The sequence below is a fragment of the Ranitomeya variabilis genome, chromosome 6 (assembly GCF_051348905.1).
Source record: "Ranitomeya variabilis isolate aRanVar5 chromosome 6, aRanVar5.hap1, whole genome shotgun sequence".
In the NCBI taxonomy this organism is placed as follows: Eukaryota; Metazoa; Chordata; class Amphibia; order Anura; family Dendrobatidae; genus Ranitomeya; species Ranitomeya variabilis.
The window spans coordinates 253,526,865-253,554,787 of record NC_135237.1 but is presented as its reverse complement, the minus strand read 5'-3'; the positions used below and the strand labels follow the sequence as shown (position 1 = coordinate 253,554,787).

General features: G+C 40.3%; 1 protein-coding gene across 2 annotated transcripts in view; it reads right to left on the bottom strand.

The window, feature by feature from the left end:
• The window catches only part of GALNT1 (polypeptide N-acetylgalactosaminyltransferase 1), a 177,024-nt gene that overhangs the window by 6,343 nt on the left and 142,758 nt on the right, over nucleotides 1-27,923 (bottom strand). For both annotated transcript variants that reach the window (XM_077269588.1, XM_077269591.1), the window contains 6 exons: nucleotides 17,351-17,521; nucleotides 12,134-12,251; nucleotides 11,864-12,044; nucleotides 3,185-3,324; nucleotides 1,780-1,878; nucleotides 1,325-1,459 (listed from right to left, as the gene is read on the bottom strand). In XM_077269588.1, coding sequence (XP_077125703.1) covers nucleotides 1,325-1,459; nucleotides 1,780-1,878; nucleotides 3,185-3,324; nucleotides 11,864-12,044; nucleotides 12,134-12,251; nucleotides 17,351-17,521 — 844 coding nt within the window. The remainder of the gene's footprint in view (nucleotides 1-1,324; nucleotides 1,460-1,779; nucleotides 1,879-3,184; nucleotides 3,325-11,863; nucleotides 12,045-12,133; nucleotides 12,252-17,350; nucleotides 17,522-27,923) is intronic.

The following is a 27,923-nucleotide window of genomic DNA, read 5'->3' as shown; positions in this document are numbered from 1 at the left end:
ACCAGTTTCAATAAATCTCACTAACTCAACTTTTTCTGACTTCTGATTGCAGCTCATGATATTCGAAGAAAAGTACCCTCTAAAAACCAGTGCTACTGCAGTAAGTGCAAGCACAAACCCCAGCTGCATTTAGCATGCAGGAGGGGGATATCACACAGTGCTGGGGCACCCTCAATTCAATTGGCCCCAACTCCATAACATTGCATAACAAAATAGGAGGACACGGAGTACATAAGTGCATATAACATTTTTTTGTAATTTTGTCTAAAATTGCACATGCCCCGCAATCTAACCAGAAAGGGAAAGAGGGAAGAAAAAAAAAAAAAGGGTGCAATAGTGCAGTGTGTTAGGGGAAGGTACCATTCCATGGAGCAAATGTATTTAGTTAAAGTAACTATATACTATATCTATTGCTCATCGGTCCTTACCCGAGAAAGAGGGACGCTGCACCCGCGAAATGTACGTTGGGACTGTTGCACCTGACCGGGGGGGTGTCACTGTCTTGCTTTTTTTTCTTCCCTCTTTCCCTTTCTGGGTAGATTGCGGGGCATGTGCAATATTGTAATAGACACTGGTTGCAGCACCTTCATGCCTCAGGTGGGATACACCTTATCAGGTTTTGGCACGGTCTTTTGAATTATGATGCACATTTTGATACAAATACATATATAGATCCGATGGCCTGACCTAGTGCCTTTTTGACCCGTATTGGTGCATTGACATAATAACACTGAATCCATGTGATTGTTTGATTTCATGTGCGAGTGCATGGTTATACAACTATAGACAGTGACCTCAATATCTCTGTTTCCCTGAATGTGTTTTTTGTTTTGTAATGTTTTTTATACATATATCGTTTGATAGACAAATAAAATTACAAACATTTTTATATGCACTTATGTACTCCGTGTCCTCCTATTTTGTTATGGAGTCGATATAAGAGAGTGATTAAAACTCATAAAATATATAATAAATTGGGTACAGTAGTACAACGCAGGATGTGCTGTAAATGTTTCCATAAGAATTTGGGAAAGTTATGAAATGTCCTATAAATGTCTGTTCTGTTCCTGATCTGAGGATCGGGGCTTTTAGCTGAGATGAATCTGCTGCACTTTATGTACATGCTCAGTAGTGACCAGTGCTGTGGGGTCAGGGGAAATCAAGGAGTCGGAGGTTTGGCTGACTGACTCCACAACCCTGCTAAAAGCAAAACTGCCATGTAAGACTGTTCTTGGAAAACCACATGCTCAAGCATTTTGTTCTGCTACCAAAGAATGATGAATCTATTCTGGCTTGGAAGCCGATACAGCTTCACAATACTCACCACTGGATCATACTCCCATAGTTGATTGCCTCTTAAATGGTGGCATTTAAGCATTATGACTGGGCCATTAAGCTTGGAGACATCTAAACATAAATCATCTGTGCGGATTTCTTTGCTAGCTGTGTAGGAAAATACCTAAGAAAAACAGAAGAATGTACATATATTTAATAGGCATCTTGAGCACAATATAGTTGGCAGTCCTTAGTATTATGGCATACACAAACACACATGACAAGCCGATAGATGGAATTTGTTGTAGTGTTACGGTATTGCTTATTTCAGCGGTGGAACAATAGTAATCTGTTCTGAATTTTACAGCTGCAGAACAGATTCTACTTTATGTCATTATTTCTAACAACTATTAAAAGTTTGGTAAAATTTAGAATATTTCATTTTTACATTGGATCATGATGTTGTTTTTAACCGCAATACAAAATAAATACAGCTCATTATACCTGGTTTCCTCCCATTCCATGGCAGTTGAAGATACCAACTTTTTCATTCTCCTTTCTTGCCATATTGTCCAAGCACTGATTTGTTTCCACATTTCTGATCTGGGTAGACAAGAGAATAAGTACATTTATCTTTGAATCATAATAAGTGACCAATATGAGAACACAGAGGCTCAGAAAAGATCTCATAGATGTAAGTGTCGCAGCACGCACCCTTGACATGGAGTATTTAGATGTCTTGTTGAAACCATCAGATATCCATGTAGCTCTTCTGAATGACTTCTACTAAGCAGGGAGAGTGATTGTTTAGGATTAGAAAAAAGGGTCCATATGTTTTTCCTGAAATAACACGTCTGTGCGTGGGAAGTGCCTGATATTACACTTCACCCTATTTACTTGGATGGGGCCAAGCTTAATTAATAGTCATATCCAGTCAATCAAAAAAGTGCAGTTTCTGGCTTTTCCAGATACAATCACGGCCATCACTCCATTCCGATAGGACATTGCAGAGCCCCATTTAAAGGATTGGTGGTGATCCAGGAAATATGTCATAACTTACAATATTGGCTTAACCCCGGTAAATAGCCTTTTTTAATTACATTTGGTATAATCTTTCAAACAAAAGCTTATCCCACTAAGACATGTTCATATCCTCTTAACAGGGTATGGGGTACCGTAAAGGAGGAGGAGGGTCCAAGGTCGAGGACCCTCTCTGAGAAAGAGCAGAGAGTTGCTAACAGCAGTCCATATTTGCGACTAGGGAAATGTCGAGGTTGCCGTGGCTCTCCTTGGGAAAATAGGCAGTCTGCCATTGGGACCTGGATGCCAGGCTTCCCGTCATAAAAGGGATGTTGGTAGGGCAGTTTCCTTTAAGCCAATTAGTGAGAATCTACTGGAATTGGTAAACATTTCCCTCTGAAAGACTACTCCATTTCAAGGACAATCACCTCAACTAATGACGGCTATAAAGTATACTACGCATTTAATTTGCACATTGACATTTCTTATTTCAGTAATTCAGAACCCATTTTGCAAAAATAGTCAATGAGTTCATTTTCTGACACCTTCTCCTTACAGCTTTATAGTGTTCTTTAAAATCCAGACTATAAGGGTTGCATTTAACATTGCCGGTAACCAGGGAAAGTGCAGCTATCAGTGAAAGTGGAGCAATAATTAGTTGCCATTGGCAACCAAACACGGTTTATACAGCGTAGATCAATTAGGCCCTTTATAGAGTATATATATAGAGGAGGTTTACAACTCTGTATCTAGTGCCAATACATATCTATAGTGGCAGGATTCACAAAACTGGATCCAACGCAGGATTATATTGAGCCCTTCCTGTTACAATAAATCCAATGTTTAATATTCAGGAATCTCAGTGAGTAGAACGCATCACACATCATACCTCTCCCAAAGAAAAATAATGACGCGGTATCTGGGAATCGGGGTAGACATTTTCTAAGTACCAGGCAAATGGTTTGCATTGTAGTTTATGCCTCAAGGAAACTCTTGTAGATATGTCCCCATAGTCCACTTTAGTCACACCTGAAATGATAAACACAAGTATTAGCCTGACACTAGTCAAAACGGATTTATCGTTAAAGGGGTTGTCTACAGGGTGACTGCAGACTTCTTGATTTAGACTACATAACCCTTTTAACCTTAAACTGAATTTTATTGAAGCTACTGTCTTGTGTACAGTCCTGGCCAAAAGTTTTGATGAACGTGTCAATAAACGTTTACAAACTTCTGAGACGCTGATAATTGTGCTTCAGTAACCATACACATACTGCAGTAAATGAAAGTAAAAACAAACTGGCAGTCCCAAAACTTTTTGCCACAACTGTGCATTTTTTCAGGTACAATAATTTGATAGAAATTTGTAGAACAGACATTTATCTAAACGTTGCACCTAGATATTTGAGCGATTTTCAATATTTCTTGTTGTAAAACAGATAAATTTGGAACACACGCACTTACACCAACATTATTTTTATTATTTTGAAAAGACCTAAAAATCACAAGAAGAGGGGTTAATCTTTCACTGTGAAGTACTACATGTTTATGAATGCATTTCTAAATAAAAGGCAGAAAAATGGAAATTAGACTTAAGGTACCTTCACACGAAACGACATTATAACGATATCGCTAGCAATCCGTGACGTTGCAGCGTCCTCGCTAGCGATATCGTTTCGTTTGACACGCAGCAGCGATCAGGATCCTGCTGTGATGTCGCTGGTCGCTGAATAAAGTCCAGAACTTTATTTGGTCGTCCGATCGCTGTGTATCGTTGTGTTTGAAAGCAAAAGCAACGATACCAGCGATATTTTACACTGGTAACCAGGGTAAACATCGGGTTACTAAGCGCAGGGCCGCGCTTAGTTACCCGATGTTTACCCTGGTTACTAGCGTAAAATGTAAAAAAAACAAACAGCACATACTCACATTGCGTCCCCTGCAGTCAGCTTCCTCCTCTGACTCAGCGCCGCAAAGTGAAAGTGAAAGCAGCACAGCGGTGACGTCACCGCTCTGCTCTCACTGTACGGCGCTCAGTCAGTCAGGAAGTGGACGCAGGGGGACGTGAATGTAAGTATGTGCTGTTTGTTTTTTTTAGATTTTACGCTGGTAACCAGGGTAAACATCGGGTTACTAAGCGCGGCCCTGCGCTTAGTTACCCGATGTTTACCCTGGTTACCAGGGGACCTCGGCATAGTTGATCGCTGGAGAGCGGTCTGTGTGACAGCTCTCCAGCGACCAAACAGCGACGCTGCAGCGATCGACATCGTTGTCGCTATCGCTGCAGCGTCGCTTCGTGTGAAGGTACCTTTACTCGTAATTCCATTTCCAGGTAGTCCCTCAGGACAGCACCATGGACAGCACCATGGAGGACGTCCTTCCTTGACCTATAGCGGGACAGGATCATAGAGAGGTTTAAAAGGACCCTCCCACCTCCACCCTCCAGTGTTGTTTCAAAGTACCACCGAGGATGGAAATAAATGGTCTAAACATGCCCTTACAAACATGTCTGTAATAACCATTAAACTGCTTCATCTTAATATCGAGCCATGGTGACCCAAAGGATAAACGATCTGCCGGTAGATAAATCCCGAACAATCCTAAAAAACAGAAACATAAGGGAGGGAACTACGGGTGCTGTCCTGAGGGACTATCTGGAAATGGAATTACCAGTAAGTCTAATTTCCCTTTTTCCATTACGTCCCTCAGGACAGCACCATGGAGAATACCAAAGCAACTCTCCCAGGGTGGGTACAGAAGCCCAGGAATCAAAGTCCCAGGCAAAACCAGACTAAATATAAAGGATCTGAAAGATCAGAAAAACCATAGATATCTAAAGAGATTCGCAAAGAAAATCACCGTAGTGAGTGCCTGGTATACATCTATAATGCCCAATTTCAGTATGAATGTGGTAAATGAAATAAGCAGAAGGAGCAGAGAGTGAGATACACCCATTGTACTCCAATATCAATAATAAACCACAGCAATTTATTTATTGTGATAGATACTTATAGACATCGCAGCCCCAGAATAGGGTTAGAGAACATTATTGCCCAGCAAAATATGGTGAAAGTCACAGCCACCACACAATGAGGACTGTATCGACCAATAATAAGCTGCATGTGCTCATAACAGGACTGTTCCTTCATCGGTCCTTCTGGGCTCAGGTTAGGCCTTGGTTACAGACCAGCTTACCGTACTACAAGGAGACCTGCAGGACAGAGGTACTGGACTGCGGAAAGATCAAACCAATAACAGTTAGTACATGGATAATGGCAGAGCATTGGGATGTACGCACATTACTCATCCAGGAGATCACGTCTATTCCAAATCCTTAGATGTCTAACCCCAAGTAAGGGTTATATATTATTAAAACTAAGGAATACACCCTCCGGCAGGTAATATCTCCTGCCATTACCAACGTCGGGCTTCTCATTAGAAGCGCTGAAAGAGAAACGTGGATCATCACTCCTCTTTTACTGATGTTAGACGCAGGGAGTCTGGACTCTGAATCGATGAAGGTGGTGGTGGTGCAAGTAAAAATCTTCCGACACTTGAAATTATTCGGAACAGCATTTATACGAGTCATTAGTCCAGACATTATAAGTATGTCAACTTCTTTGTCCATATATGCATATACGCTCATACATATCCCAAGAGGCAATCTTCTCAGGGATCTTTATACACTCAGACTGCCATTGTGGGGTAACCATATTCCATGGCTAGAGAAAGAGTAGGTTTCTTCCTCATAACAGAGGGAGATTATCTACTGTGAGGCAGTGAGAATATGGGGTCTTAAAAGTAAGAGCCCTGGATACAGTTTCATTTATCTTAGAAGCCGCGACTGCTGTAAGAGCAGCGAGAATGGGATCCTCTGCCACACGACCCAGTGCTGCTGCTTCACCACAAGGTACAGAAGGCAGTGCTGATGTCCCTGGTAAACAAAACGCAACAGACTTATGGGACAAGAATCTGTCTGCCGAATGTAGAGTTTGGGAAGGATTAATAATAATAACAACAATAATAAACTTTTATTTATATAGCGTCAACATATTCCGCAGCGCTTTACAGTTTGACAGTTTCAAACACAACAGTCATAAGTAACAACCATATAATAATTAAAGCAAAATAAGACGACCCTGCTCTTGAAAGCTTACACTCTACAATGAGGCAGGGAAGATACAAAATACAGGTGTGTATCAACAATATTTTATTTATAATGATGGCCCAACCATCTCAGGGGGTGGGGGATAGATGGAGATAGTGAATGGGCTACACGCACAACATAAAATGACTGATTAGGGAACATGATAGACCGCTCTGAACAAATGTGTCTTACGGGAGCGCCCAAAACTATGCAAATTGTAGATGGTCCCAATATCCTAGGGCAAAGCATTCCAAGGAGGAAGGAATCCTTCCTTTCAACTTGTGGGATTTTCCGCTCCCGGGACAGTAGTATGTCCTTCTATAGGATTATAGAATGTACCAAAATGACGTATGTCATCTTTTAAAGCTAATTATGAAATAGACTTGCTTTTAGCACTCAAGGTAGAACCTACCTGAGAAATCTGTTCCAAACAGAAGAAATGCAGATTTTACTAAGCCAATTCAAGCATAACTGTTTGCTTGACTAAGCCCTGTTGTAAAGAATGAAGTAACAGAAGCTGGATCTGGGTCCAAAACACAAGGACTCCATATCCAGAGTTGAGGCCCAAGACAAAAATGTGAAGTGGTAGGCCGATGATACAATGTGCGACCACACAAGGCACCAGACAGAAGGTCTGATTCAGTGGCTCACCGCCAGAGGCAAAAAAGGCACCAAGCCCGACACACTGATACCCCCTGCCCTGCAAAGGGCACCGAAACCTTATAATGCAAAATGATGCATATAGGAACTATGAAGCATATAGGAACTATGAAGCAATATAATGCAATATGATGTACAAAGTTACTATGAAGCGCTATGATGCATATAGCAACTATGAAGAAATATGGTGCACAAAGGCAGTTTGAAGCACTATGATGCATATAGGAACAATGAAACAATATGATGTAAATAATGAAGCAGTATAATGCAATATGATGCATGAAGTAACTATGAAGCATTACGGTGTATATAGGAACAATGAAGGAAAATGATGAATATAGGGACTATGAAGCAATATGCTGTAATATAATGCGCAAAGTCACTATGAAGCGCTATGATGCATATAGGGACCATGAAGCAATATGCTGTAATATAATGCACAAAGGCAATATGAAGCGCTGATGCGTATAGGAATCATGAAGCAATATGCTGTAATATAATGCTCAAAGGCAATATGAAGCGCTGATGCGTATAGGAACCATGAAGCAATATGCAGTAATATAATGCACAAAGGCAATATGAAGCGCTGATGCATATAGGAATCATGAAGCAATATGCTGTAATATAATGCACAAGGCAATATGAAGCGCTATGACGCACATAGGAAACCTGAAGCAATATGATGCACAAAGGCAATACGAGCGCTATGATGCATATAGGAACAGTGATGCAATATGACGCACAGAGTCACTATGAAGCGCTATGATGCACATAGTAGCCATGAAGCAATATGATGCAGAAGGGCACTATGATGCATATAGGAACAATGAAGCACCACTATGCATATAGGAACCATGAAGCAATATGATGCAATAGGATACACGAAGTGACTATGAAGCGCTATGATGCATATAAGAACAATGAAGCACCTTGATGCATATAGGAACCATGAAGCACCTTGATGCATATAGGAACCATGAAGCAATATGATGCAATATGATGCATGAAGTTACTATGAAGCGCTATGATGCATATAGGAACAATGAAGCACCATGATGCATATAGGAACTATGAAGCAATATGATGCAATATGATACACGAAGTAACTATGAAACAGTATGATGCCACAGAGGCACTCAATATGATGCATGGATGAGCTATGATGCAGTATCATGCACAGAGGCACTCAATATGATGCATAGAGGCACTATTATGCAGTATTATGCACGGAGGCACTCAATATGATGCATAGAGGCATTATTATGCAGTATTATGCACGGAGGCACTCAATATGATGCATAGAGGCACTATTATGCAGTATTATGCACGGAGGCACTCAATATGATGCATAGAGGCAGTATTATGCACGGAGGCACTCCATGTGATGCATAGAGGCACTATTATGCAGTATTATGCATAGAGGCATTCAATATGATGCATAGAGTCAGTATGACTAGGCCATGCCTTAAGGTGCCAAACAAGAGACCAGACTTACACTTTTAAGCAAAAGAGCAATCTATCAGAGTTCCAGATAAATCTCCACTCTGAACAATACGTCTCATTTGTCAGACTGACTCCACCCGAAGGAGCTAATTAATGAGCCGCAGCTGGAGGGCAGTCTTCATGGAGATAATGTGCTGAATTAACACCTTGTGTCCTCCTATGGATGGAGTAGTTAAATTGCAAAGAAAAGTGAAACACTTGCTTATTGAACCAGAAAATGGAAAGCATGTTTCCAAAAAGTCAGTCTGAAGCCCAATCATAAGGCTCTGTGCAGACAAGACCTGCAACTAACTGAAGTCCAGTCATGAGATGTAGCCTGGACATATGGCCCCACCATAGCCTAGAGGTCCAAGGCCTAGCTGCAAATGGGTTCCAGGTACAGCTTTGGCACAAAGGCCTGAGACTAGAGTCAGCCCAGAGGCCCTGGCCATCGATGCAACATTAAACCATGCACTCACCTGTGCTGGCTCCATACCTGCTAGAAGACAGGGGGAGCTGGTAACGCCGAGAGCCTACCGTGGAAGTTAGCGGCGTCCATTCAGAAATGTTGCATTACTGCCTGTGCCCCCTTCCGTGTTCCATTGTGGAACGCACGCCGATTCTGTGTGCCGTCGCTCCTCTCTGACGTCACTGGGAGCGCAACGGCCTTCTCCAACACACGACTTTCGGAAGTAGCGGTGTTTTGCCGGTCAGCGTCCGAGCCGAGAGCCCCCCACTGGGAGGAAGCGGCTCTACCCAGGAGCCCGTCCGCTCGACTGGTCTCTGGGGCTGAGGGACTCCCCGCCGGGGAGTTTCCACCCTGGGCTACTTGATAGGGGGAAGGATTGGACTTGCCGCACGATCCCCCTAAGCCCATTACACAGGCTGATGGCTGAGGAACCTCTCAAAGAGGAGTCGGCCATGGTCCGTCTGACCGGGGAAAGGGAAGGCTGAGATCCCCGAACTCTGAGTCCATCTGGTACCGCACTGATAGCTGAGGGACCTCTACCCAGTGAGGTATCGGCCACGGACCATTTGACAGGGGGAAGAGAATCCACAGGATATCTTCGCTCTAGGAGCAACCTCACATACAACCGTCCCTGTAGGGACAGGAAAAACACTGGAGGGTGGAGGTGGGAGGGTCCTTTTAAACCTCTTTATGATCCTGTCCCGCTATAGGTCAAGGAAGGACGTCCTCCATGGTGCTGTCCATGGTGCTGTCCTGAGGGACGTAATGGAAAAAACAAATCACAGATTCAGTGTTATCATAGCGGTAAGGCCCCATGGTGGATACATCACTCACGGACTGTTTCCGGATGTGGCACACGGGCTACGGGGCTCTCTACACATGCAGCATCTGCCTCTAGCAGACGGAGCTTCAATCACTTCTATTAAACATGTAGATGCTGCTGTCAGTAGACCACAGCATATAAACGGTGCAGTGGTCGGTGCTCGCAAGCGCTACTGGCTCCCCATGACACGACAGTCGGGGGACAGCTGACGACCCCTATAACTGCAACCTTGGTTCTTCTGATCAGCCGTAGTCTATGCTTCCTAGCAAACTGTAATTTACACTACATTCTTCAATACGGCACTGAAGTATATAGAACAAGCAATCTAAAGATCTCAGGCTCAAGTCCCCTAATGGGACAAAAGAACAGGGTGAAAAAAAATAAAATAAAGTACATTTTTTCCTTTATATCTTTATAGAACACCCCGTTTTCCCCGTATAAAAAAAATATTTGGTATTGACAAGTTCATAAGCGTTCGGTATATCAAAACATATAATTAACCTGTACAGTAAATAAATATATATATATATATATATATATATATATATATATATATATATATATATATATATCAATCTATATCTATCTATACACATCTATATAGAAATTACCACACTTTCCTAAAAAGATATCCAATAAAAAAGGATCAAATTGTGATATTTACCCCAAAATGGGATAAACAACTGAACATACAAAAAAGAAGCCCTCATAAAAATATATGAGTCTTGGAAAATGGCGTGAAGCAAATACAGTATATTTATATTGCAACCTTAATTGTTAACATACATAAAAAGGTGCAATATTTAATATTAAAGGCAACTTGTGAACTACGGTAACTCATGCTGACCGAATTTACAGCAGTAAAATAGTCCTGCAACATAAAGATGTTCAATTAGTTATTTTTTTTTGCAAAATACGAGATGCTTATGTTTTATAAAGCTAAACTCAATTTCCTTAAATTTCAATTAATGTAAATAATCATCTAGCTATTAAATTATGAATTGGTTTGTAGATTTGAACTTCATCACTATGCAGAAAAATTATTCTTTATTTGTGACATCATTGTATTTATTATTCATAGCCCATGTAACAGCACATTATTTTTTAATATAGCAATCAAGACACTTCATTTGTTTTCTATGATCAAACAAGTTGCAGGTGACCTCCTTTAGTTGGAAATCTTATTAAAATTAATAAGATTGTCTTTATTTTTGGCTAGTGTCATTTGATTGGCCAATTAACTAAAAGGATTAAAAAAAAAATCTTGCTATCCAAAACAAGGTTAAGGTCCTAACTATATACAGTAAATTATGTTATTTGTAACAGAAGATGAGTTATGTACATTCATTCTTATGTGTCTGAACCAAAAGAAAGCAAAGCAAACAAAACTTAAAGATACATTATAAAAACAGAATTTCATGACCCGACAAAAGAAAAATACCATTAAAAGGGTCTTTTCATAACCATTAATGCATAAAACTGCATAGTGCTTACAAAAACAAGAATTGAGGAAATTATAGATATCGTTTACTGCTCATTGCCTAGGCTACCGGACACTTCTACTGTCTGTGGTGGCTGGTTTTGTAGGCAAGGAGAGTGCCCACGCCGGCAAGGAGAGTGCCCACGCCGGCAAGGAGAGTGCCCACGCCGGCAAAGGAGAGTGCCCACGCCGGCAAAGGAGAGTGCCCACGCCGGCAAAGGAGAGTGCCCACGCCGGCAAAGGAGAGTGCCCACGCCGGCAAAGGAGAGTGCCCACGCCGGCAAGGAGTATAACTCAACAACAAGTATTCCCATGATTAACAACACGAATAACTGAAGTGTATGTAATGCTATGTACTTTATGTTATATCTAAACATAACTGCAGCACAATCAAGAAGATTTGATGAAAAGCCTGGCATCACCCAAGATTGAATATTTTATTGAGAGTAAAAAAGTATTGAACTGTGATACACAATAAAGTGACTAGAATAAAAAGATTGATCTCACCAGGTGAAATTATGTAAAAGAAGCTCTTGAACTCATCCATCCACACCTCCGCCAACCTCCTATTATTCTTGTTTATAATCTGACCGGTACCACCTGGAAAGGTATATGGAGTAGCTTTCCGAAAAACATGACCAACATGCGAACAAGTGACTATTTCAAGTGTACCTCCGCACTGCCATATCTAGAGCAAAAAAGGGGCACAAAGTATTAGGTAGAATCCCTCGCAGCAATCATATCATAGGTATAAATTTGGCTTTTTGTTATACTTGCCCTAAATGAGATTTCTAAATTCTCCCCTCCCCAAATATCCATTCCAGCATCATATGTCCCAATTTCCTGGAAATAATCTCTGTCAATTGAAAAGAGGCCACCTGCCATTGTGGGAGTCCTGCAAAATAAAAAAATACATACAGTATATAGCAATTAATTCAATTTATGTGCATTTATGTATACCAGCCTTCAATGGGGGAATAGTAACATTTGGTTTATGCACCAGAAGCCAATTTGGCACAAACACAAAACTTTGGCGCAGTACAAATAAGGAAAGATAGACTGTAGAAGTCTGTGGTACTGCCGCTTATCCCCCAATGGATGATTATCAGTAATATGCACCACAATCTTATACTGAAGTGGTTCAAAAGATTTTTAAAGCACAGGCAATTATTAATGCAACCTGTGTTGCTTTTTCTATCACCTATTGATTACCTGTCTGCCATAAAGCCATGAAGCCCCCCCCACCCCCCCCCACCACATGATTATGAGAAGTCTATCTTCTGCTAGGGCCTACAGTGTTGTATAGGATTAACCCCTTAACGACCAGGGGTATTTCAGTTTTTACATTTTCATTTTTTGGTCTCCTTCCTAGAGCCATAACTTTTTTATTTTTAGGTCAATATGGCCATGTGAGGGCTTGTTTTTTGCAGGACAAGTTGTATGTGTGAACGACGCCTTTGTTTTAACATATAATGTACAGGATAATGGGAAAAAAATTCCAAGTGAGGTAAAATTGCAATGTCAGAAAGGGGTTAATGCAGTTTATTTCAGTGTCTTTCTGTAGGTCTCCAGCACTGAACAGTATTCCAGAAGGATCACGAGTTCAGTCTTTCTAAGCATTTTAAAAATTACAAAAAGGAAAATGGGCCGATCCAAAAATTTGGGCACCCTGAATGGTTAGTACTATGTAGCACCCCTTTTGAAAGTATCACAGCTTGTAAATGCTTTTTGTAGCCAGAAAAGTCTCTTTCAATTCTTGTTTGAGGAATTTTCATCCATTCTACTTTGGAAAGTACAGATTTTCAATGATGTTCAGATCAGCACAATGAGAGAGTCATTGTAAAACCTTCAGTTTGTGACTTTGATGTAGTCTATTGTCGATTTTACCATGCGTTTATGATCATTATCCATTTGTAGAAGCCATTCTCTTTTCAACTTCAGCTTTTTTAAAGATTGTGAAAGGTTTGCAATCAAAATTTGTTGAAAATTAATTGAATACATTCTTCCTTCTACAAGTGAAATGTTCCCCATGTCATTGGCTGCAACACAACCCCAAAGCATTATTAATCAACCCCAATCCTTTCCTGAAATTCTGTGCCCTTTTCTCTCCACACATACCTTTGATAATTGTGGCCAAAGGGTCCCATTTTAACATAGTCGGTCCACAGGACTTGCTTCCAAAATTCATCAGGCTTGTTTAGATATTCTGCATACTTCTGAAGCTGAATTTTATGGCGAGGATCCAGGAGAGGCTTTTTTTCTGACGACTCTTCCATGAAGGCCATATTTGTGCAGGTGTCTCTGAACAGTAGAACAATGTACCACAACTCCAGAGTCTACTAAATCTCTCTGAAGGTCTTTTGAAGTCACATGGGGTTCTGATTTGCCTCTATAGAATTTCCAATGTGCAGCTCTCACTGAAATGTTGGTTGGTCTTCTAGACCTTACCTTGACCTCCTGTGCTATTAACGGACATTCCTTAGTTACATTTTGAATTGAGTAAAGAGCAACTTGAAAACACTTTTCTATCTTCTTATAGCCTTCTCCCACTTAGTCAGCCTCCACCAATTTTATTTTCAGAGTGATAGGCAGCTGCTTCGAAGAACCCATGGCTGCTGTTTTTTGGCACAAGGGTAGAGAAGGCTGGGTTTTTATAAAGCTAGGAAATTAGCATCACCTGGCCTCTCCTAAAGATGATAGTGGAAAAACCATAACCTCAGGCCATAACCAAGGCTAATTAAGGTCTGAAACCTTGGTCAAAGTTATTTGAGCACACAAATCTCCAAGAGAGCCCACATTTTTTCATCTGTTCATTTTCCTTTTTGTAATTTTTTAAACGTAAAAAAAAAAAGACTATGATTATATATATGTGTATATATATATATATATATATATATATATATATATATATATATATATATATATATATATATATATATATATATATATACATATATATATACACACACACATACACAGACCAAAAGTTTGGACACACCTTCTCATTTAAAGGTTTTTCTGTATTCTCATGACTATGAAAATTGTACATCCACACATTTGAGGCATCAAAACTATGAATTAACACATGTGGAATTATATACTTAAAAAAGTGTGAAACAACTGAAATTATGTCTTATATTCTCGGTTCTTCAAAGTAGCCACCTTTTGCTTTGATGACTGCTTTGCACACTCTTGGCATTCCCTTGATGAGCTTCATGAGGTAGTCACCGGGAATGGTCTTCCAACAATCCTGAAGGAGTTCCCAGAGATACTTAGCACTTGTTGGCCCTTTTGCCTTCACTCTGCGGTCCAGCTCACCCCAAACCATCTCAATTGGGTTCAGGTCTGGTGACTGTGGAGGCCAGGTCATCTGGCGTAGCACCCCATCACTCTCCTTCTTGGTCAAATAGCCCTTACATAGCCTGGAGGTGTGTGGGGTCATTGTCCTGTTGAAAAATAAATGATGGTCCAACTAAACGCAAACCGGATGGAATAGCATGCTGCTGCAAGATGCTGTGGTAGCCATGCTGGTTCAGTATGCCTTCAATTTTGAATCAATTCCCAACAGTGTCACCAGCAAAGCACCATCACACCTCCTCTTCCATGCTTCACGGTGGGAACCAGGCATGTAGAGTCCATCAGTTCACCTATTCTACGTCGCACAAAGACACGGTGGTTGGAACCAAAGATCTCAAATTTGGACTCATCAGACCAAAGCACAGATTTCCACTGGTCTAATGTCCATTCCTTGTGTTCTTTAGCCCAAACAAGTCTCTTCTGCTTGTTGTCTGTCCTTAGCAGTGGTTTCCTAGCAGCTATTTTACCATGAAGGCCTGCTGCACAAAGTCTCCTCTTAACAGTTGTTGTAGAGATGTGTCTACTGCTAGAACTCTGTGTGGCATTGACCTGGTCTCTAATCTGAGCTGCTGTTAACCTGCGATTTCTGAGGCTGGTGACTCGGATAAACTTATCCTCAGAAGCAGAGGTGACTCTTGGTCTTCCTTTCCTGGGGCGGTTACATGTGAGCCAGTTTCTTTGTAGAGCTTGATGGTTTTTGCCACTGCACTTGGGGACACTTTCAAAGTTCTCCCAATTTTTCGGACTGACTGACCTTCATTTCTTGTAATGATGGCCACTTGTTTTTCTAGCAGTCTATTCAGTAGGACTATCAGCTGTGTATCCACCAGACTTCTGCACAGCACAACTGATGGTCCCAACCCCATTTAAAAGAAATCCCACTTATTAAACCTGACAGGGCACACCTGTGAAGCGAAAACCATTCCCGGTGACTACCTCTTGAAGCTCATCAAGAGAATGCCAAGAGTGTGCAAAGCAGTCATCAAAGCAAAAGGCGGCTACTTTGAAGAACCTAGAATATAAGACATTTTCAGTTGTTTCACACTTTTTTGTTAAGTATATAATTGCACGTGTTAATTCATAGTTTGATGCCTTCAGTGTGAATGTACAATTTTCATAGTCATGAAAATACAGAAATATCTTTAAATGAGAAGGTGTGTCCAAACTTTTGGTCTGTACTGTATCTCTCTCTCTCTCTCTCTCTCTCTCTCTATATATATATACATATATATATCTATCTATCTTTGTCTATAATACACAAAAAGTGTCATTTAACTTTTAGAGATCATTTCATATTCAACTTGTTTAACTTCACAATAACAGTCATTTTGACAAGGGGTGCGCAAACTTTTACATGCCACTATATGCACAGTAATTTCAATATGACTTGGTCTGTATATGTTTAAACTTTTGTCACTTATTTTGCTGCTTCAGGCTCAGATAGCCAAAAAGCGGATAAAATAATTAACCAGTCCACTCTCCTGACTTGGAAGACTACACTATCTTACATATAAAATAAGAGGAAACCAACGCAAAAGCCATGAAAATCAATACTTCAGGAAAATGCCAGCAGTATTCTTCCTGAACAAACTTCCAATAGCAAAAAAAGCTGCCGTTTGCGTATACCGCAATGGTTTTACCTCTAGCAATATAGACAAGCTTTCGCCTGGCTTTCCCTAGGGCATTACGCAGTCAAAAATCAGAATCCCTAAAATCATCTTTCCTAAAGTTGTGGATAGCACCAATTAGCCAATGTGACACACTGTGGTAAGGAAACATTGTCCTGGTAATAGACTTTGAAATGTGACCTACTCACTTTAAAAAATGTTCTTACAAGTTAAAGCTGCATGACTGGAAGTCAATACTACGTCGTCTTTTTTCCATTTCCAAAACAAAATATTTGTGTTGCTGTTCCCGGTAAATCTGGAGTAAAAATGTGTAAAGTGGTACATGTCTATTTTCTGTTCCAAGTCTTCTGAGCTGCATTTTTAAAGGCATATTATATTCTAGCTTGTGTGTGGCTGCGTATTCATGTCAGCACAATCTACGGCACCCTGGGAACAGTGCTGGCACTGTCCGCACAATGGGCAGACATGAAACCTTCTTCTTGCGGGCAATGACTGCAGTGGATAATCATTACACAAGCTTTGGCTTGCAGCCACTAGTCTAAAAGACATGATCTGTGTTATATACAAACTTAATGTTCCCAGTGTCAGGGCGTGCTAGGAAGGGCTTATTACATCAGCTATTTGTGCACATGAAACAAGGCTGGAAAAACAGGGGTTTTAAGAGGTTTTACGACTTTAGCATTAAAGAGTATTCAATTCTCCACAACAAAAATGGCCTAAGCAAACCAGATAAAGTCAGTGTGAAAAGAGTTAATAGGGAATGAATGTGGGGGCCAAATCTGCTGCGAGGGTCCTCTTTATCATTGTATATCTGTTACAGGTCTCCGATCTTCCTACAAAACATTATAGTAAAGAGCATGGAAAAGAGTAATTCCTGACGCCATACAATAATGCAATGAGTATAGATATAATAACATCACTGTATCCACCCATGGCATTACACACATCGGATCAGCTCAACGAAGGCAGTGTAAAGCCATCAAAGAAAGGACTCCATCCGCCATCTTACCTGACAGGAAGGGTTCGATCTCCTCTCCTCCGATCCATTTCACGCTGGGGAACAGGGTACCATCTAAAGTTCAATTTCCAATTGAAGCCACCATAAGTCATGTCAGAACCGGCCATATACTCAAAAGTATCATCACTAATTACATCAATGATGGGGCAAACCACAGTCCTCCTTCATGACCAACAAAAAAAGAAATTGATATTTAAGATCATTTAGAAACTTAGTGCAGAAATCTTATACTTTATTGAATTTGTAGCTTTCATTCAATTCATTTTCATGTGTATTTATATTTATCAATATGTCTACCATTTACAAAAAAAGATTTAAGCTATTTCTGGAGGTAATAAACAGTCAGTAATTATATATAATACCTGAAAAAAACCTGTAATAGTTACAATAAATACATGTAATTAAAGGGGTATTCCCATCTCCAAGGCCTGATGTAGCAGTTGTAATAATAATAATAATAATAATAATAATAGAAAATACAGCTAATTAGTAATGTAGTATAGTTCTCGTGATTCGCTATGACGTTAACCCCATGTGCAGGGAATTGCAGTAGCTTAGGTATCCATGGCTATGACCTCTTACAGCCAACTAAATGTCATATGAGTGGTTGTAACAATGGATACTGAAGCTACTGCATGCCCTGAACATGGGGTAAGCGACATAAGGCTACTTTCACACTAGCGTCGTGCACTGCACGTCGCTATGCGTCGTTTTGGAGGAAAAGCGCATCCTGCAAAAGTGCTTGCAGGATGCGTTTTTTCTCCATGGACTTGCATTAGCGACGCAGTGCCACACGTCGCAACCATCGTGCGACGGTTGCGTCGTACCGTCGCCACCAAAAAACGTTGCTTGTACCGTTTTTTGGTGCGTCGTTCCCGTCTTTTCCGACCGCGCATGCGCGGCCGGAAATCCGCCCCCCGCACCTCACAATGGGGCAGCGGATGCGTTGAAAAACAGCATCCGCTGCCCCCGTTGTGCGGCGCTTGCACAGTATGCGTCGGTGCGCTGCAACGTCGCATTGCGACGTGCAGTGCACGACGCTAGTGTGAAAGTAGCCTAACATATGAAGAACTATACTACATTTCTAATTGGAGATATTTGCTAATTCTTCACCTACTAGATATTGGGATAGGATCTTGGAAATGGGAATACCCCTCTATAGGTCAATAGAAACATCCACTACAGTAAGCAGAAAACAGAATTGATGCAAGGCATCTAAATTGCCAAAGTCAAGACCATTTCTTTACGAAGCAGAGAAGTTTGTTGATTGGCATTATGTTAGATGGGTCACCTGTGGATTGACATAAGACTGAAGTATTTCTACAGGAACATCTTAAAAGTAACCTGACAGCTGATACATGCTGCCCGATCAGCCAGCATCCCATGCTGGCTGCATGATTTTGGCCAGGTGCATACGATACTGGGACTGCACCGCACAGGAGACTAGTCAGACAGGCAGGTCCCCAGTGGCTTCTCCCCACCCACTGCCCTTAATTGACAGGTGTTTCCTTATACACTCACACAAAGACCTGTCACCCAAGGGCAGCGGGCGCAGAGGGCTCATCTGTCAGACTAGTCTCCCATGGATTTTGGCAGCATTATCAGCTTTATAGTTGGAAAGCTATTCTAGGGCCTTCCAAGTTAAAACGCAAACAGCTCTCCTATCCCTAGACATCACAATTAAGGGGGAACTATCTACATGACCAAGTGAGAATTGTCGGAAAGAGTGCTCCATGTGGGCAGACAGCTCATCCCTACCCATATTTCATCTACATTTTTGGGGATGGAGCCAACAAGTTAAGCAGCACAAAGGTTATCGTCACCACTGATCACAGTACCCGGTGTACCGCTGCATACAACTATCAATGTGTATTGAGCATATACACTCACCGGCCACTTTATTAGGTACACCATGCTAGTAACGGGTTGGACCCCCTTTTGCCTTCAGAACTGCCTCAATTCTTCGTGGCATAGATTCAACAAGGTGCTGGAAGCATTCCTCAGAGATTTTGGTCCATATTGACATGATGGCATCACACAGTTGCCGCAGATTTGTCGGCTGCACATCCCAAAGATGCTCCATACAAGGCAGGATGGATCCATGCTTTCATGTTGTTTACGCCAAATTCTGACCCTACCATCCGAATGTCGCAGCAGAAATCGAGACTCATCAGACCAAGCAACGTTTTTCCAATCTTCTACTGTCCAATTTCGATGAGCTTGTACAAATTGTAGCCTCAGTTTCCTGTTCTTAGCTGAAAGGAGTGGTACCCGGTGTGGTCTTCTGCTGCTGTAGCCCATCTGCCTCAAAGTTCGACGCACTGTGCGTTCAGAGATGCTCTTAGGCCTACCTTGGTTGTAACGGGTGGCGATTTGAGTCACTGTTGCCTTTCTATCAGCTCGAACCAGTCTGCCCATTCTCCTCTGACCTCTGGCATCAACAAGGCATTTCCGCCCACAGAACTGCCGCTCACTGGATTTTTTTTCTTTTTCGGACCATTCTCTGTAAACCCTAGAGATGGTTGTGCGTGAAAATCCCAGTAGATCAGCAGTTTCTGAAATACTCAGACCAGCCCTTCTGGCACCAACAACCATGCCATGTTCAAAGGCACTCAAATCACCTTTCTTCCCCATACTGATGCTCGGTTTGAACTGCAGGAGATTGTCTTGACCATGTCTACATGCCTAAATGCACTGAGTTGCCGCCATGTGATTGGCTGATTAGAAATTAAGTGTTAACAAGAAGTTGGACAGGTGTACCTAATAAAGTGGCCGGTGAGTGTATATTTATTACCTTAATAAGTGAGAACAAGGATTAGCGCACGGCTGGACTGAGCTGACTAAATATTTGATGGATTAATTATCAAGGATAAGAAAATCCAAACACATGATGTTTGCCAAATCAAGAATGGAAAAGATTGCAGTGAGAAGACTAAAAAGATCCAGTGAAATGGCCTGCCTGGTGGATCTAACACACACAGACGTTATTAATAAGAAGGCAACCTCTGCGTAATCTACAGTCGTGTATGTCAATCAATAGGATTTGTAGGCAAAGTCATGTTGAAATCCACCAGTGTAATAACTCTTTTCCCAGACATCTGAAATTGGAGCAGAGTAAGAGAGCCCCTCTGTCCTCCCTACACATTAGAGGGTCTGCTTGGGCCAGCGACATTACCAAATGTACAGTGCACAGCATACTTTCTTCACACCAGCATCATGTTTCCAGAAAAATACAAATCGCTACATGGGGCCGGATCCTTCACTCTGAAGACACTGGCAGCAACCAACAACGCTAATGAATTATATAATGTGGTCTGCCTTGTTCCTCTGTTTGGTCTCCTGTTTTGACAGACAAAAAATGAGCGTTGCATGCTGGCATTTGCGTTAAGGCTCTTAATGGTTTCTCTAAAGCTGAAGTTTACAGGGCCTAAACTGTACAGAAGTTGGGGAATCATGCACTTTGGCGATAACCTTGCATTATGCTATGTCTCTTATCCCCACAGAACTAAACGCGCTTGTTTGCAATAATGGGAATATAACCATGCACATGCTGTACTGCACATATGATGCATTTGAGTGTAACCATTTTTTTTAATGGTATTTTTCAATGACACGACTTATTGGTATTTTTTGTTACTTTATATTAAAGTAATGGATCACTTTGCATCCGACCCACCATTGTTGGCCTAAAGAAGCCCTGCGTGGTTGTCCCGTGCCATGTGTAGGAGGTGCTTTGCTGTTTCAGGAGAGGAGAGCTGATCTCCATCAACTAAGAGAAAGTCATGCTTTATATTTACTCTAAAATTGTGCCATGAAAAAAACAACTGCCGTCAGCAGCCACTTGTCCATCTAGACAGAGGAGAAATTACACAGACCAGAGGGAACCTCGAAAGTCAGAGGAAAGGCAGCAATGTAGGGTGAGTATTGCCAACCGTATTATTTTACACAATTCTAAGGAGTTTGAAATAATGTTAAATTCATTTCAGGGGTTAACAAATAATGGGAGCAGTGCATGTTTCTGAGAAATGCTCATTTTCTGTGATACAATGATGTTTTGATATCAATCATTGTTATGAAATGCCAAAACTCTAACACAAATTAATCACATTTTTCCGTACTCATCTGCAATTCAAAAATTGTTTTCTTGCTAGATGGAATAATCAGCAATTGCTTTCTGGTTATGATCACTGATGACCTTGCAGTTAGGACACCAAGGTCAACTCAGCAGAAGGCATCTTTGACATAAAAAAAAAAATCAACTTCTTATTAAATATGGATATGCTTACTCTTCAGAGAAATTATATTTCCATATTAATAAATGTCTTAAAACAACTTTGTTTTACATTATAAGATATATTATATATAACATAAAACAGCTCTTATATTTATACACAACACATTAATTTTATGGCAAATCAGTGTCAAGGATGATACCAGAGAGATCAAGCAGATGTCACTGCTACCAAAGATCACAGCTTTGTTACCTTTTTGTCAGGAACCGCCCTCTGCTGCTCCCTATTGTCAGGACAATTACGCAATTGACCAACGATTAACAGAGGAGGAAGCAGCTGTTACCAGTACTAAGCAGGTTATTGGTTAACTCACAGTGAAGTGCATTGTATGTATAGAACCGATTCAAAGGCATGGAATATATATATATATATATATATATATATATATATATATATATATATATATATATATATATATATATATATATATATATATATATATATATATATATATATATATATATATATATATATATGTATATATATATATATATGTATATATATATATATATATACACATACATATATATATACATATATATATATACACATATACACATACATATATATATATATATATATGTATATATATATATATATATATATATACACATACATACATATATATATACATATATATATATATACATATATTTATATATATATATATATATATATATATATATATATATATACACACACACACATACATATACACATACATACATATATATATACATACACATATATATATATATATATATATATATATATATATATATATATATATATATATATATATATATATATATATATATATACACATACATATACACACACCTCGATACAGTCACCGCCAACTCTGCAATAACCAGAGAAAGATTATAAGCCGACACCACCAATCATTTATACAGGCCGATTGGACACAGGTTTCAGGTAGTGAATGGCTTTGGGGTGTGGTTTACAGAACAAAAGGAACGGTACTATAGCATTTTATATTTAATCCAGAAAGATAGGCAGTGCTTATTTAAAAAAAAAAAAAAAAAATCTACAAAAGATTTTACAATAGGGGACAAAACAATGCATCTTTTACACCTACATAAAATAAAAAGGATTAACAAAAGAAACTTACTAAACCCGATGTTGCTACAATAGCTTCAGATTTATGGAGGGAGGTACTCCAGAAAGAAATGGACAAAACCACAGTTAGCTACATCTCCAGGGAAAGAAATATTCCGACATTTGGCATCTGCCTTTTATTAGCTCCTAGGTTACACCCACACATTTCCCCTTGATGACTCATAATAGGGCTGGTCTTTGGATATGGCTACAGTTTCAGAAAATTATGAGATTCCCTACACTCACTATCTTTGCTCCTGAGGGTCCCAGGCGCTAGACATTGTCGTCACATTTTTTATCGTGATTTTACTGTAGCCTAGACCCCAAATATGACAGGTGTAGCCTGGTCTATCAGGCAGTTATTCAGTTGGAGGCATTCTGGTCATTGCCCAGCAACGTGATACCATGCTCTGCGTTCGCCACTTCATCACGTTTCTGAAAATATATAACTTTCCTATCTATTAGATAAGTACAGTTTATACAAATCTCCCTTCTTAATTTCTAATAAGCAGACAAAGACCACAGAGATTTTTTTGGTTTCTCCTAGTTCTTATCTCGGTTGTAAAGATGTTTCTCCACATTTCTGCTGCAATGGCACCACATCTGTTATCCATTAGGATTTTCCGTAATCATCTGATTACAAAGGAAAGGGCCTGCTGCAAAGTGCCATGTGGAGATGACTTGTAGAGTGCAAGCTCTTTCATCTTTGAAAGGATTTTAATTTTCTCTATGTCAATTAGCATGATACATATGTATAGATTTAAAGGTGTTGATTTTCCTGTGAGGTGCTTTCTACTAATAAAACAAGACAATATCAGGGCAGTCAAGTTCTCAAATTCTAATGTATAAGCCAGTAGCCTGCTTTACATCAGGCAGTGTTCACGGCTTCACAGCAAATTTACAGGATGCATATGCCAATCAACCATAACATTAAACCTGTCCAACGTTGTATAGGGTTCCCTCATTAAATATAAACAGCTCTGCACAGTCGAGGGAACGTCCCATAGGATCTGCCGCTATTATAATTTTCAATTCCAGAGTCCTCTGGTGATTACAATTTGGTCTCAGTCAAACTCACAATTTTACGCTTGCCTAATTTTACCATTTCTAAATAATCATCAACTTCAAAACACAAGGTTCAATTGCCGTTTAAAATATTTCATCCCTTGAACAGTGCCCCTGTAACAAAATAACCAATGTTCTTTACGTTTTAATGTCATAGCTGATCAGTGGGTATTAGAAAAATTAAACATCCCACTGGCTTTAAGGCTGGTTATAAAACAGTTTCATGTTAAAGGCTTTGCCCAAACCTCTTTCTTGATGTTTGGACAATGCACTTCCCTTCTGCATATTGGTTTCCCGATTGCTGGGAAATGGTGCACTCCTGAAGATTGACAGCACAGACCAGTGGCTAGGTAGTTCCACTAGTCTGAACTGTGCAGCCTCCCATGCTGCTTGTAGAGGAAGCTGACAAGCGCAGGGGCAATGAAGTTGGCTGGATCTAGCGTACCAGGCCAGAATTAAAGTGGCCCTTGCTAAATCTATAGCAATCAGTTTACAACCGCTGCACTCCTGGTCTAGAAAATAGGCCACCTCTGATGAACTGTGTTGGTGGCCGGTAACCTAGGAAGCAAAATGTAAACAATATAATTAAAAATCCCTTTGTTCTGGAGAATCTACAGGATTTTTATTAAGAGGTAAAATGCAAAGTTGCTTGCTTTTACAAACAATTTGCAATGTTACTTATTTAAGCTGTTGAGAACACCTCTAATAGTTTTTAGCACAATGATTAGGCCCTACTCACATTTGTGTCAGTTTCTGATATAAACTGGAACAAAAACACAGCGATGAATGTGTTTCATACAGCAGACAACAGCATTCATCATAGACCACACTGACTAACAATGGGGTTCAACGGACCCCAGCATAATGCCTGGCCCTATTTTTCCCTTCAAAAATAGCAAAACTGGCAATGGCTCTCACACATCAACATAGCCTACATTTTTTTATTGATGCCTTAAACCAAAATGTGGGCTGGAAGTGAGAAGGAGTTAACGCACTAAATTATAAATGCCGATGCTAGCCTTTTTCATGTAAAGTATGTTTCTACTTTAATATCAGATATATTAAGACCATTTGTAATGTAATTTGTGAAGAGTTAGTGAACACAACCATAGCTATACACTCCCTGACAGAAGTTGTGTCGCTTATCCATGTTCTGTAAATAAAAGCTTATAACCTGACGTTAAATTCATCCATTGGTTGTATAAATTATTCTTTTGAAAGCGGAAACCCCCCGAAATGTGGTTTAGGTCAAGAAAATAAATTGGCATCAAAGCAGAAAACTGAGATCTGTATAACCCCACCCACACCAGTAATTGGCCGCTTTCTGTATACACCGTGCATAGGCATAAAAATGCCAATCAGTAGTGGAGGTGGAGTTATTCACAGCTCATGAATATGGAGGACTACATGACAGCAGGTTTACTAGTCCTCTAGTGATAGTCTCCTGTTGATAAACCATGCTCACACCCTCACACATATACAGACCCCATAAAGGTATATAAAAACCATTTCATATTTTATATCATCTAGCGCATGGCAAGTTGTATGCAGGAATGTCTTATGGTGCAAAAGGAACGACATGTCAGTTTGCTCAAAGGTACGACATGTCATATTGCTCATAAAGGTACGACATGTCATAGCGCTCAGAAAGGTACGACGTGTCATAGCGCTCATAAAGGTACAACATGTCATAGCGCTCATAAAGGTACAACATGTCATATCGCTCATCAAGGTACAACGTCATATCGCTCATAAAGGTACAACATGTCATAGCGTTCAGGAAGGTAAGACGTGTCACATCGCTCATAAAGGCACGACGTGTCATATCGCTCATAAAGGCACGACGTGTCATATCGCTCATAAAGGCACGACATGTCATAGCGCTCATAAAGGAATGACACGTCATAGCGCTCATAAAGGCACGACACGTCAGAGCTCATAAAGGTACGACATGTCATATCGCTCATAATGGTACGACACGTCATATCGCTCATAAAGGTACGACACGTCATAGCGCTCATAAAGGTACGACACGTCATAGCGCTCATAAAGGTACGACACGTCATAGCGCTCATAAAGGCACGACACGTCATAGCGCTGATAAAGGTACGACACGTCATAGCGCTCATAAAGGCACGACATGTCATAGCGCTCATAAAAGTACAACGCGTCATATCGCTCATCAAGGTACGACATGTCATATTGCCCAGTGATTACAGCAATATTCTGAATGCACAAGTAATGACTGACTTAATGTGAGGCGATACTATGAAGTTCTACATTTTAAACCCAAAGGTCATCATTAATCAGCAGTGGGGATTTTCTTGCCGGTCTTGATGAGAGAGTGTGGCGGAATCAGATACTCCGAAATCATGAATGCCTTTTCAAAGCTTTTTGCCCAAGGAGTCGATTCATCAGGGTGCCCGCGACAGACTTCTGGAGTATAACACCTTAAAATGTCGCAAAATATTTGCACAACTTGAAACTGTGCAAATATTTTGCCACTTTTGCAGTTTTTACGTCAATCTTGGCCAAATTTGCCCAAGTGGGTGAAGCTGGGTGGGCGAGGCGTGATGATGCCCGCACAGCAAATTTATCACACTTCATAGACATGCACCGGAACGGTCTGGAGTACCATTTCTGGTGGAAGCAGATGTAAGTTGCATGGAATCCATTAAGTGGCATAAGAATTAGGCACATCTCACTTGAGAAGTGTCTTCAATAAGGCCAGTCTTAATGAATTGGGCCCTAAATTCCAGCCTATGATTTTCAATGGTCACTGCCACTTGTAATGCAAGAGAAGGCAGCTATAATTGATAGCAGATGTGTTCTTTGTTCCAGCCCTGCTAATAATAATTACAACCAAGTTTTAGAAGCAGTTTTCTAAGGTTAAGCTCGCATTGTCAAATAAGAATAAATCCATGATACCACGGACAAGGAGGCGTGTAATTTTAACCTCGTCCTATTGATTGCAGCTTCAGGGCGGCAATATGCCAAGAACAAGCTTTTCTTTAGAGATCTGGTTTAGACAAAACGCAAACAGACTTTCTGTATAGTAGTTTAATATGAGGACTACAGGAAGAGTAGCGCTGTGTTGTCCGATTCAGCTAAAAATCAATACATGGTTTTCTTCTGCAAAACACAATTTCAGCACTGGTACAATTTCACCAATTAAAATCTACCCCTGTCCTCCACAAAATACAAGTCTATTCAGAAATCTATGGCCTCAGAACTGAGACCAAGTACAGTTTCACTGGAAATATATATATATATATATATATATATATATATATATATATATATATATATATATATATATATATATATATATATCTCTACACAGATATACCTATATCTAGCAGTATTGTGCCACACGTAGATACAAACACCCAGCATGAGATTCTGCTGCACACCACTTTCGCCGGGGCTGATTTAATATGACATGCATCTGGTCCGAATCTTCTCACTAATGTCTGACACCAGAACAATATCACTTGGATTTCATAAAAAGATAGATAAAAAGTTTTAATGCCCATCTGGGTAATGCCACACTCTGATGCGATGTTTGTAATGTGACTAAGAACCAAGATAAGGAACGATTGAGAACAGTTTTCTAATTGTGCTTCAGGTTGCCGCATGAAAAAAAAAAAAAAGACTTAAAAGGGGTATTCTCAAGTTGTCTCTTCACAGTTCTGATCCAAGAACTTCCTCCTTAACAGTTTTCAGTGTTTGTTGAGTCTACAGTATTATACTTACACGGAGAACAGTGCATTTGAACAAGCATATGGCTAAGAAAGTGAGAGTTGTGATTAGGAGGACTGCTCTGGAAATTGCTGATGCTTAGTCCAGGGGATTGGGATTATGTAGGACTGTAAGAGCTCTTTCAGGAGCTGAAACGGAAGGAGAGGGAGGTGAGCAGCTAACTGCTGTATAGAATGGGCTGGAGACTGCTGACTTGTTAGGATTAAACTCCTCTCATGGAATGTAACTACTGTAGAAACTTGACCATGGCCCAACGGGTCAAATGTCTTTGGAAACAAGGTGTATACTATAAAAAAATATAAGCTCTCACATCAGGAGACAGAAAG